Below are 12107 nucleotides of genomic sequence, written 5' to 3' on the forward strand. Positions count from 1 at the left end.
GATACAGGTCTTGCAGCTTGCTTGAGTCTGAGATGTATTCTCTGTGCCATGCATTCATGTTTTTAACCCTTATTGCTAAAGCATTTTCCATTCTTACATAATCAACTAGGTTGGAAAAAAAAAATACTGATCGCCTTTGACTGATGACCACCTTGTCAATTTGGTCACGGTACTAAGTGGTATATCCTGACTTTTCATGAACAACTCCAGGAATGGTGACTCCGCCACCTCCCTGGGCAGCCCATTCCAGTGCTTAACAGCCCTTTCTTTGAAGAAATTCCTCCTGGTACCCAAATGGCCCTCTCCTTCTTGGGGGTCAGAATCTTTCAATGCCATTTAAAGGAATAAGCCTTTTAAAAACACTGAGGATTTTTTTTTCTTCCTGTTCTTGAATACTGTCCCTTCCAGGTATAATATCTTGTTAAAAGCTCAGAATACTGCAGGGGCTGTTGAAAGCTCCAGATCTTACTGTACTGTTTTTATAAAAGCTGCTCTGGCTAATATTTTTCTTTCTCTAAATACAATTTTTAAATTTAAACCATTAAGCTTTCAGAAAGAAGACAGCATTTATAAATGTAGATTATTATAGTGTACTATAAAGGTAGAATATTATAGTGTACAACGAGAAACTGCTAACATATTTTGCAACTCAAAGTATATAATATTCACTGAATAATATTTAATAGAACATTTACCTCAGCAATAACAAACCATATGAGAAGTACAGTGTTTTACAGAACAGATATAACAGATGACATTTGTGCATTTAGTTTCAGCATCTTTGCCTAAATAGAGATGTTTAAGCGAACAAGCCAACACTTTGGGTTCCCCTGCTCCAACACGTGAACCCCTTTAATGAAATGGGCCGTGGTGTGGTGAGCAGACACGTGGCTGTGCCGGGGAGCAAACACAGACTGAGCCCGTGACATGCAGCTCGGTCCTGCGGGTGGGTACAAGCAGTGCCCAAATTGAGCAGCACTCTGTGCAGGGGGGCCAGCTCTCTGAGCACATTTTTACTCCATGAACATGCATCCATATTCCCAGAATAGCTACAAAAGTGTAGGACTATCCGATGGCTGGAGCCCTGGCCTGACAGCTGCGGTCAGGGGATTTCTGCCATCGGCTTTAAGCAGTGGAGAAAGTCTGTGTGGGATTACAGTTGCTATTTTTAGCCTTGCCCTTCTCTTTTCACCTAAGCCTGTTTTGCCCTGTACTTGGCCTTTAGCACATAACTCCTCCTCTCTTTTCTTACAGGGCTTGTCCCAGAGAGGACAGGGATACTTCACTCTGCTGGCTGCAGTCACCACCTCCCACTCCCCCTCATTCAGATCGCAGCAGTGATAGAAACCATTGATGTGTCACGTTAACTTAATGAGGTATTAATTACATTTAAGAATCAATTCCTTTTCCTCACAAACAGCATTTCAGGAATTACAGTTTGTCTGTAGATACTGATTTTTTAACTTAAATATATATTTATATAAGGTGTAATAAATAACCATTTTTTTCAAAGCAAGAAGGGAGGTTAGATCTGTGAAGATGTTGATGTTTCCCCACGGTTTGTGCTGTCTCCTTGTGCTGAGTGAGTCAGAAACTGTCCCGTGGCTCCAATGTACAGCCTGGAACGCATGGGCCACTTCTGCAAAAGAGGAGACAAGCACAGCACTGAGATCTTTGCACTGCAGTTCTCAGCAGAGATTTGATGGAATCACAGTACAAGAAAACAGGAAACTGTTGCTATCACCAAACAGTTCCTCTTTTGTCATTCGATGGAAAAACGTTTGGAGCTTGTTTGGAGCTCAGCCTGGATATTTGCTTTGGTAATTAATTGTGAGGCACAGCTCCCAACCCTGCCATGCCCCAGCAGACAGGGCCAGGCCTTGCTGGCCAGTCAGCCTAGCTCAGTTTGTGTCACAGATGTTCTGTTAGTAGAATAAAACAAATAATTCCTTCTCAAGGCACCAGGGATGCTACAGGGATACACCTGCACCTGCAGGGATTGCAGCCCCACGTGCACACCTGTCCCTGCTGGCTGGGCCCCACAACACCACAGGGGCTGCTGCTGAAGGCTGTGAGTCTGAGGGAATTTAATGTAATTGCACCTTGGCAGTCCTCAGCATCTTGTTCTTGTCAGCTCCAGCTGTTTCAGATGACACAGTTCATCTTTACACTCACTGATTTTTGGAATCATCAGTTACTCTTGGTGTTAAATATTTATTCTGACAGCTTGAGTTTGTAACCACAGCAGGTTTCTCTCTGCAAGCAGCCCCGTGGTGTGGTGGCCACAGCTGGGCACCCAGAACTTGGGAGAGAGCATCCAGCTCCGTTTGCTGTGCCAAGGTCACTATTAGAGAGGTGGATGCTTGAAGAGACAACTTGTCACATACACTGGATGCAAAAACACCTGAAATGCAGCCAGCACGTTGTTCCAAAAGAATGCAGTTTTTTAAGACTCTTTTGGAACAGACTGGTACCTTTCCTGTGGGTAAGGGGAACTTAATAATACTGCAGATAAATCTCAGCTCTTCTGTTTAAAGAACTAAAGCAGCAGCATATTCTCCCTTAGAAAGATTGTACAAGCTCATTCAGCAATTTCATTTCAAGTGTGATTTTAAGAGTTTTTCACCAATAAACAATCCAAGTTCAAAGTCATTCACCATATTTTTCGTTCAGTGTACAAACAACTGTACTTGAATATTTAACTTTCCTCACTATTTACATTTACTGTGCTTAATCTACCAGTTTAGTTAAAAACTTAAAAGTTTGTCTCATATCCTGCATTTTGGGGTTTTTGACACATTCATCAAATACAGTCATAAAAAAATAATTGCTTAAGTGAATCCAGTATTACTCTCTTCCAGTAGCCTGAGAAATGGGCATCTGGATCATTTAACTGCTGTAATAACTATTCAAAAGTATTTTTCTGCCTGCAGTAGTTGGCAGCTGGATAAAAAGTACCGTAAGAAACCTGTGTCCTTTCACTCTGACTGAGGGAACTAACAGAAGCTATTTTGAACTTATTTTGAAATACATCACAGTACTTTTTTACTTAAATTATAGCCATCTTCTAATTGATATAGAGGTTTTGCTTTCTTTAGGAGTCTGCTAATCATTTAAATGGCCTCAGAAGCCTACGTTCACATCATACTGTAAAATATAGCAACCAACATTGTGAACAAGGAACTCTCTGTGAATTAGGCACTTTTTAGAAATTAGAGATTACTTCACAAATTCATCTTAATTAAATCATTCTGAATTCAGACTCTTAAAAAAGAAAAGAAAACACCCCAGTGCTCTGACTCCCTCCCTGTGAGCAGAGCCAAAGAAAACACCCCGCGGTGTCTGAGCCCCATCAGCCAGTGAGCACTGCATTTGGAAACAGCTTCCAGCCCGGTCCTCTCCCAGAGCAGCTCCCCTTTCTCATCCCTTCTGCATCGCTGTGACTTTTTTTGACAAAGGGAAGAGCGTATACCAACCAGAGAAATGCTTCAGAAGAGCACCTTCATGGCAGTAATTAACACACGGCTGGTAATTAACCAGCTGTCGGTGCCCAGGACGAGGGAAGAGATGAGAATCTGGATTCTGTGTTTCAGAAGGTTGATTTATTACATTATGATATTATATTATATTAAAATTATATACTAAAACTGTACTAAAAAGAATAAAGGATCCATCAGAAGGTTGGAAAGGAATAGAAAGGAATGAATAACAAAATCTCATGACTACTCACAGCCTGAACACAGGTGGATCTTTGATTGGTTATGAAGTAGAAACAACTCACATGGACCAATCAAAGATGCACCTGTTGGTAAACAATGTCCAGACCACATTCCACAGCTACCAGATAGTTATAGTTTACATTTCTTTTCTGAGGCTTCTCAGCTAGAAAAGGAGAAAAATCCTAGCAAAGGATTTTTGGAAAAATATCATAGTGACAATCCAGTGCGTCCGTGAGGATCACCGAGGTTTCCACACAGGGACCAAGAAGATGTAAGTAGTCCTGTGGTGCTGACCTTCAATTCTGAAAACCAGGTTTGGATCTACACGAGATTTGATATTTTGGTGGAAAGTTCCTGAAGCTGGAGGAGCAAAGCTCCAAGGTATTTCCATCAGACCCCTAACCCCGTGGCCCAGTGTACACAGCCAGAAGGTGGTGGCTGCCCCTCAGCTCCCCTACCTTGACCGGGTGGAGGTACCCATCCCCGCGGAGCGTGCCCAGGCCCTCTCCCGCCGGCTCCTCCTCATCCTGCAGGCTGCGGGTGAGGTGCGCGATGTAGGTGGTGGCCAGGAGGAGCACGTCCAGCTTGGAGAGCTTGGTGTCGGGCGGCACGGAGGGCAGCGTCCTCTGCAGCTCCAGGAAGGCGTGGCGCAGGGTCTGCACGCGGCTGCGCTCCCGGGCCGCGTTGGCGGCGGCGGGGCGGCCCACAGCGGGCCCGGCCGAGCGGGCCGCGGAGCTGCTGCCGCCCGAGCGCGGCGGCGCGGCCTCGGCCTCGGCCCCCGGGCTGCCCAGCTCCTCGCTGCTCTCTGCCGGGCGCCCGCAGTCCATCGGGGGAGCGTCCTGCAAGCAACAAGAGCATCTCTGAGGTGAGCAGCACGCTCCGAAAACATGGATGGTCAGAAGCGCCGGCACTACCTGTGCTAGGAAAAGCTGGAATGCAGCTCTGTGAGCCGCTTTTCCACTCGCTGCTTACGAATTCAGCACCACACAGGGGTACAGAACAGAAGTTAAAATCTTCGCAACGATCAGTATTTGATTTTTTTGGCGGTGTTACACAGAGCATATTTTTTGAGTCACTCGTAGCCCAGAGATGACTTCTGAAAAAACCCAACAGGCACCACACAGAGGCACTGCCACAGTGGTTTCCATTTACAATTAACTAAAAATTAGGCTAAAGACAATTTTAAAAACTCTACAATGTGGGATGTGGAACTGGTTACTACCAGTAATTTTTCTATTTTCTATTTTCATTGCAATAATTTTATAAACAGTCTTATAGGTGATCAGTGCTCCATGGACTATGGAAAGAAAAAGATCATTTTCAAATGCATCAGTAAGTGAAGCCACAGAGCACGGACTCAGTTTTTGAAGGACAAAACTTGGCCCATAATTTTAAAGGATCAGGAACTGACTTCTCCTGTCGTCCCACCCCTAACCTTACTAAAGAAATTGCATGCTTAGCCTTTCATATCTACATTTTCAAACTTCAAAAGAATTTTGTAAGGTATTTTAGCCATTGGGGGGCAAAATAACCTTTTGAAAACATTTTAAAAAATGATTTAAAGAAAAGCTGAAAACAGTGACCTCAAGATCTTTTATCAGCTTTTTGTAAAGCTGGTCAGTCAGCTCTGCCTGTAATACAGCTCACAGTCCTTTAATTCATTCAGTTCCAGTGAAAAATGCCATTCAATCAACATTCCCCAAAGTTCAGCACTCCTTAGCTGGAATAATACCTGATCCTGTTGTCCTCAGCTGAGCAGCCCTTGTGGGTGTCCCAGATCCTGGTTTTCACGTCTTAGGAGTGTCTGTTCCTGTGACAGCCTGGCTAGACAAGGGCAGGGACAAGTTATTAAACCTTTTAATTTCATCCAAATACTGTGCAATGAAAAGTTGAAATAACATTGATGCACATAAGTGACTGAATATATACATTTACAAGAATTAGCTCTTGATTTTGCAGAGCATTTCAAGCACACACTGAGGTCAAAGATTTCTGTCAAAGATAAGGAAAGGATTCTAAATAACCTTTTTGCAATGCTATAATTTGATGGTATTTAGAATATATTTTTATTGTTATTATTTTGGGTAATTAATTGTGGTTAATTTGCTGTTAATGTGGCTCACAGAGTATTATCATGTAATGGTCACTTTAGTAGCAGTACAATTTAGACTGAAATTATTTGTGAAATATTCTATGCACATTATAACTCTAAACCAAAGGAAAAAAAATCTCACTATTCTTTTTATTGTGGTGTTTATGATCAGTATAAAATAAATCTTACATTAAGACTCCATGAGCTTATCTTGAGTGAGGGCTGAAAAATGGTCCTTACATTGATTGTTGCCTCTAACTTAAAAAAAAAAGTCATTATATGCTTTTTTGTTGGTGTTTGTTCTTTGTGTTAAGGCATAGTCAGATCTGGATGCATTTTAGTTTTTAAAAAATCATAATTGTGGAGATGGACGTCAAGATAATTACAATGATCTTCACTGGCCAAAGAATCTAACAATTTATGTTTAACAGCAGGATTTCTCACTGTCATCCCATCAAAATCCCCCTGGTAGGAGGAAGTCTTCCCCAATTACTGGAGAAATCTGGATTAATGAAGGATAGGGACAGACAGGGTTAGTAAAAATACATGCTCCTCTACTGGAATACAGGACTAGGGCTGGTTTACACACATTTTGATTTTGCTGTGCTGGTGTATAACCACATGTAGAACTGAAATGACTTCGAGTGACATACAGTATATAGCAATGCACGTACCTAAAAACCTCATCTCCTGGGGTGCCCTTGGAAACAGGAGTTTCTGGTTTAGGAGCTTCACATCTATATGAAATCAAATCCTGGCCCTGTGGAAAAAAAAAGTACAAAATTTCAGCTGCAGAAATTAGAGATTTCACTCTGAATTAAATTTCCCCACTGTCAGACTTCCCATCAAACAAAAACAGCAAATGGCCTGGGAAAATCTGCTACACAAAACAAAGTACATATGTGTATATGTACAAAACAATGTACATATGGGTAGCCTGGGAAAATCTGCTACACAAAACAAAGTACATATGTGTATATGTACAAAACAATGTACATATGGGTAGCCAAATCATAGTGGTTCCTGGATCTACAGCCAGGATCACTTCTGTTTCACACTAGGACTGGGCAGCATCCCTCTTCTCCCCGGAGTAATCAGGACATCCATTCCAGGTGTTCAAACTCAGGCATTGCTAAAACATCATGGTCCAAAAAATGCTCCTAAAAGTTAAAGTACATAAAAAGCCTCTGGGCAACAGTCATTTCCCTTTAAAAATTTTACAAGCAAAATATTTGGTTTTTTAAATAATCACAGTAATTTTTGCACACACCCACTTGCCACCTGGTATGCTGAGAGAGCTGAGGACAGGGCTGTGAAAGTAAGTTATTTATGTTGTTTCTAAAGCACTTCTAGTGCAGAATACTGCACTAATGCATTTGTGTTTTTACATGACACTACAAAGACATGATTGCTGTAAAAGACATATTTTATAGAAAAAAAACCCAGCACAACATTTATTTTAGTCTTATATTCTGTGTGAATGAAATGGCGATGAAGGCAACCTGCCCACACAGACAGGGAAAAGATGGAAAACGCCAGAGCAGAGCGCACAAACCGAAAACAAACAGGTGGAAGCCTTAGATAAACTTTTCCCTTGCTCCTTAGGGGGCAAAATACAGCGAATCTGAATTATTTTGCATAGATAAAAAAAAAAAAAAGTAAAAAAAAAAGGCCTTGCCCTCCGTGTAACTCCGGTAACAAGTAACGAAATCCCTTTCTCCGGAGCAGAGGAACGGGAACTTGCCTGTCGGTGTGCGGGGGCAGCCCCGGCGCTCACGGCCCCGCCGCCCGCGGCGGCCGCTACGTCCCGGCCGCTACGTCCCGGTCCCGCATCCCCGGTCCCGCATCCCGGCTGCCCGGGAGCTGGCGGGACCCCGCAGTGCCCGGCCGGGGATGAACTTACCGCTCCCGCTCGCTGCGGAGGTTCCGGCGCCCCGGCCCCGTCGCGCCCCGGTGTTTATAGGGCGTCGCGGCCGGTGGGCGCGGCGGGGCCGGGTCGCACCTGGCCCCGGGCTCCCCGCTCCAGCCCGGGCTGCAGCGACCGCCCCTTCCCGGGCGGGTGGGTCATCAATCACGGAGCTGTCGGGCGGCATCGCCTCCCGCTCCCCTCGCCCCCCGCCCTCCCCCGCGCCCGGCCCCGGGCCCGTGCGGGTCCCGCCACCCCGCGCCGCCGCTCGCCCCGCTCGCGCTGTTTTTCTTAGGATAAAGTAACGGTTTTGCTGGAGGAGAGAAATTTAATCGCTGGGCTGGGAGCTCAGGCGATGCCCTGCTAAAAGCAAGCCCTTTCTCCTCGCTCCGCCGCCGCATCTCCGGCTCGCGGATGTTCCCGGGCGGAGCGGGCTCCCCCGGGCCAGGCTCCGTCCCGCAGCCGTGGGGGGAGCGGGTCGTGGCTGCCCCGGCACCGCTCCGGGGACCGGCCACACGGGATGGGAACACGAACGGGATGAGGCCAGCCCGGGCAGAGAGGGGATTTAACCGGGAGCGGGGAGCCATTAAAAATCAGTAACGCTAATGAGAAGGGACAGTCAAAATAAATACCGGGGTATGGAATTAGCCCAGAATAACATTTTGAACGAAGCCCGATTGTGCGATAAGAGAGACACAATAAATCAAGCCTCGGGAGCAGTGGAAAAACAAAGTCTGAGCGATTCGTTACCGGATTTGCAGCCAAGAAAATTAAGGACTTAAAGTTTAGCGGTAATTGGAAGTCCCGGGAAGGGCCGAGCCCGGTGAGGAGCCGGCGGGGCGGGAGCGGCGCGGAGGGAGCCGGACACCTGCCCTCAGCCCCGGCCCGGCAGCGCCCGCCGAGCCGCCAGCGCATCCCGGCCAAACTCTCCGGCCCGGGAATGCCACCAGCGCCGCTCCGGGGGAACGGGCCGGGGCTGCCCGCGGGCCGGACCCTGCCCCGCCCGGCCCCGCCGAGGCCCCGCCACCATTTCTGCCCTCTGGGTGACATCCACAGCCCTGAGGAGCCGCCTCAGGGCCGGGGAGGGCTGGATGGCAAGGAATGCTGTCGGTTCTGAATTTAAGCACTAAATTCTGAGTTCAGTACTTAAATTCATCTGTAAATCTAAGTGCTGGAATTGTGACTCAACGTTTACCTTTGCCTGGTGCTGGCAGCCTCTGTGGGGGTTTCCCTTCAGCCATGAGGGAAACCTGACAAAAGCTACTCTTGTATGTTCACGGGTGTGATGATGGACTTCACCGGCACCACAGATCATCCTTTGGCCTCCAGGGTGCAAAAGAATGGACACTGCTTCTGTGGAGAAGCCTCCAAGCAGCCCTGCTAAGCCATGGTTTTTTTGGCCCCAAGGTTTCCAGCCCAAGTGAGCTTTGCTGAATCCTTTCTGCAGTCAAAATCTCTTAAACAATGCACTCGACAGACATCCCTCCACTCAATCAGCCTCTGGGGCTCAAACAAGCAGTTCTTGAACATATCCTCAAGCTTGTACTGAAAACACTGACTCTGTGATGTGATGTGGAAGAACTGATCCCAGACTCCCTGAGGAGCAGGGAGATTTGCCTTCCAGCCTCAGTTCCACTGGGGCTCCTCTGTCATTTTATAAGTGCCAAACACGCACTGACTGAGACCAGCACAGAGCTCTGGGGATCGGCTCTGCCACACCCCAAGGAGGGTTCTCGGTCTGCTGCCCACCCAAAAAATGCCTACTCAAGGGGGACTTCTCCTCACTAGGCTGTGGGATGCTCAACTATGTCACTGACAGAGAACTTAGCAGCAGGTGTCCCAACACCCTGAGACTTCCCAGCCACCCTAAGTTAGCAGACTGTGAGTGCTGTGCTCTGCTCTGCTCTGATTGGATTAATGGCACAGTATTTTTTTGGAGTTTCCCACTGTACAGAGTTCTGCCTCAGTGCAGGAAATCCAGTGGAAGGCGTTGGAAGAGAAGTGATGGTGGAACTCCCATTGCCATCTTTAGACAATGCCAAATCCACCTTACTGCAGAGTGTGATTAGGGAGATTGCACAGTAAGAAACTGAGCAGTGTTTGGAGACACCACTCTGGCTGCTAGCTTTGTTACCAAAAAAGGGGTGCTTTACACACAGTTTCAAAACCCAAAGAGATAGAAATGTAGAAATAGTTGATGTTTGCTCCATCAAGACTTTCTCCCATCAGATGACACCTCCTCTGTTATAAGCACAAAGACATCCAGTGATTATTTTCTTGTACCAACCCACTATTTCAATCTAAAGCTGTAACAAATGGCTGCAGCTGTTTCTTCTTTCCCAGACAAATGACTGAGAATTACTTTTCCTGCCTTACCTTCCACAGTATATCTCAAATCTGAAAACTGCCAGAGTCACAGATTTCCAGTGTGATTTAGGTAAGAAGAATTCTACCAGAGACAGAATGATGTTTTTCCAGGTACACTCTGCTCCCTTTGTGTCAAATTAGTTTCTGGTGTTTTGGCTACAATTCAGCACAAACATTCAGGGTATTTATTTCCAATTTGTTAATTTTCTCCCATTCCTGTTTCTGTATAAGGATTTCTCAAGTGTGCTTGCCTGCTGGTATGGTGCAGCAGTTGTTGGTGCTTCTGACAGAATCTAACAGAAATATTGCTTGTCTGAGTAAAACAGCTCTGGCAGGAACCACACACAGATTGTGTCTGGTCAGGTCCCACAGAGTCCAGCTGTAGCCTGGGAGCAAATCAAAGGCAGGACACAGCCACAGGAGAATAAAAATAAGTTGTAGTTCACAACTTTTGCTTCTTGGGGAAATCTTAGCATAATGGATTCCAAGTCCAAACAAGTATTTTGAAATTTTTCAATTAAATACTTTCCCCCCTTTTTTTCAAATGCCATGTTGATAATGTACTGTAGAACCATAGCATATTCCACAGTTATGTTAAATATGTCATATTACAGTGAGTCAATACACTTTTTATAGCATTTTCTCAGTAGTAGTTACTTTAAAAATTACTTTTAAAATATGTATCAGAAGGGCTCCATTCTGGGGGTGTGTATGTGTACATAAGTGTTAGACCAGGGTATCAAGAGTTCCTTAGGGCTTTGCTGTAGCTAGACTTGAGTTGCTGTGGGATTCTCTCTGTGAAACCCCATGGCACATGATGCATCGGGAGTAATTAATTCAGGTCTTCAATGTTTTATTTATCATACAATAAATTAAAATCTGTAATCCAGAAATACTCAGAATTTATGAAAAATATGCCATGCTCTAGGTGGCTTACACAGCATAACCCACATAAACAAATAGTAACAATCCATTAAATAGTTTTAAATGGGTGTGTGTGAGGCAGAGGGAAGTGTAAGATGCAAAGATAACACCACGATATAGAGATCAGGCAGTGACTTCCTAATGTGCTGCTTTGAGTCAGCAGTCAGCAGCTGACACTGTGAACATGCTCATCAACAATTTTGACATTCTTCTTTGGAAATTGCTTAAAGAATCAACCTTTTTTAATGTTTGCTTTTTTGTCCTTCTCGACCTGAATATCATTGTGACTACAGCTAGAATAAGAAGTATTGTGCTTGGTTAGTACTGATTTCAGTAAGGGACTAACAGCTGCACATCTGAGCTTTATTTCATGTTTGGAATGTTCTGATTTTGAAGGCAAATGATGCACCAGCCTTGTATACTGCTTTGGGCTGGGGCAGAGTTGATTTTCTTCACAGTGGCTGGTATGGGGCTGTATTTTGGATTAGCACTGAACACAGGGTTGATAACCTAGAGATGTTTTTTGTTATTGCTGAGCAGGGCTAACACAGACATGAGACCTTTTCTGTTTTCATACCACCATGCTGGCGAGGGGACTGGGGACATGGGGACTGACAACATGGTAAGCTGGGACAGGTGACCCCAGCTGATCAAAGGAATACTCCACACCATATGACATCATGTTCAGTGCTTAAAGCAGGGGAAGAGGGAGGAAGCAGGGGGATATTTGGATGTTTGGATGTTTGCTCTTTGCCTTCCCAAGTAACCACAGCATGTGATGAGCCCCTGGTTTCCTGGCAATGGCTGAACACCGGCCTGCCCATGGGAAGTGGTGACTAAATTCCTTGGTTTGCTCTGCTTACATGTGTGGCTTTTGCTTTCCCTATTAAACTGTCTTATATCAACCCATGAGTTTTCCAGCTTCCACCCTTCCTGTTCTTTTCCCAGTCCCAGTGGGGGGAGTGAGTGGGGCTTGGCTGCTGGCTGGGGTTAAACCATGGCACTTGAACAGAAACATTGGTGCCTCAGCGTTACAGTACCACTCATTTACTATCTTAGCTTTGGAAATCTTGTTCTTTGTAATGAAGATGAAGATCTT

At 45.4% G+C, this 12107-nt stretch overlaps 1 protein-coding gene and 1 long non-coding RNA gene across 18 annotated transcripts in view; one reads left to right on the plus strand and one right to left on the minus strand.

The window, feature by feature from the left end:
- Positions 1 to 574: 574 nt before the first annotated feature.
- TCF24 (transcription factor 24) lies at positions 575 to 9096 on the minus strand. Of its 7 annotated transcripts, none has more exons than XM_064388241.1 (6): positions 8913 to 9096; positions 6486 to 6571; positions 5452 to 5543; positions 4178 to 4558; positions 3477 to 3582; positions 575 to 1639 (listed from the first exon to the last, which is right to left on the minus strand). In XM_064388241.1, exons 4-6 carry the CDS (start codon positions 4544 to 4546, stop codon positions 1425 to 1427), a joined length of 690 nt encoding a protein of 229 aa, XP_064244311.1. In that variant the 5' UTR covers positions 4547 to 4558; positions 5452 to 5543; positions 6486 to 6571; positions 8913 to 9096; the 3' UTR covers positions 575 to 1424. The 7 variants fall into 7 exon arrangements, with proteins under 7 accessions (XP_064244311.1, XP_064244329.1, XP_064244320.1 ...); XM_064388259.1 differs by having other exon boundaries at positions 5452 to 5539; positions 8913 to 9095; XM_064388250.1 differs by lacking the exon at positions 8913 to 9096 and adding an exon at positions 8468 to 8573 and having other exon boundaries at positions 5452 to 5539.
- The window catches only part of LOC135280411 (uncharacterized), a 28782-nt gene continuing 21158 nt past the window's right edge, over positions 4484 to 12107 (plus strand). For 10 of the 11 annotated variants that reach the window (XR_010347375.1, XR_010347380.1, XR_010347378.1 and 7 more), the window contains exon 1: positions 4484 to 4584. This is a non-coding gene — a long non-coding RNA (uncharacterized LOC135280411). Of the gene's footprint in view, positions 4585 to 10102; positions 10155 to 12107 lie in introns of all 11 variants that reach the window. The other variant, XR_010347374.1, reaches the window with a different exon arrangement.

Source organism: Passer domesticus, chromosome 1, assembly GCF_036417665.1.
Source record: "Passer domesticus isolate bPasDom1 chromosome 1, bPasDom1.hap1, whole genome shotgun sequence".
NCBI classification, from domain to species: domain Eukaryota; kingdom Metazoa; phylum Chordata; class Aves; order Passeriformes; family Passeridae; genus Passer; species Passer domesticus.

What these genes read in the sequence shown, in the direction of transcription:
- TCF24 (XM_064388241.1), bottom strand. Translation starts at nt 4,546, where the DNA reads ATGGACTGCGGGCGCCCGGCAGAGAGCAGCGAGGAGCTGGGCAGCCCG. An exon ending in GGTACCTCCACCCGGTCAAG is followed by an intron (nt 3,583 to 4,177) that starts GTAGGGGAGCTG and finishes TCTGAAACACAG; the next exon opens with AATCCAGATTCTCATCTCTT. An exon ending in TCTTCTGAAGCATTTCTCTG is followed by an intron (nt 1,640 to 3,476) that starts GTTGGTATACGC and finishes CCTCTTTTGCAG; the next exon opens with AAGTGGCCCATGCGTTCCAG.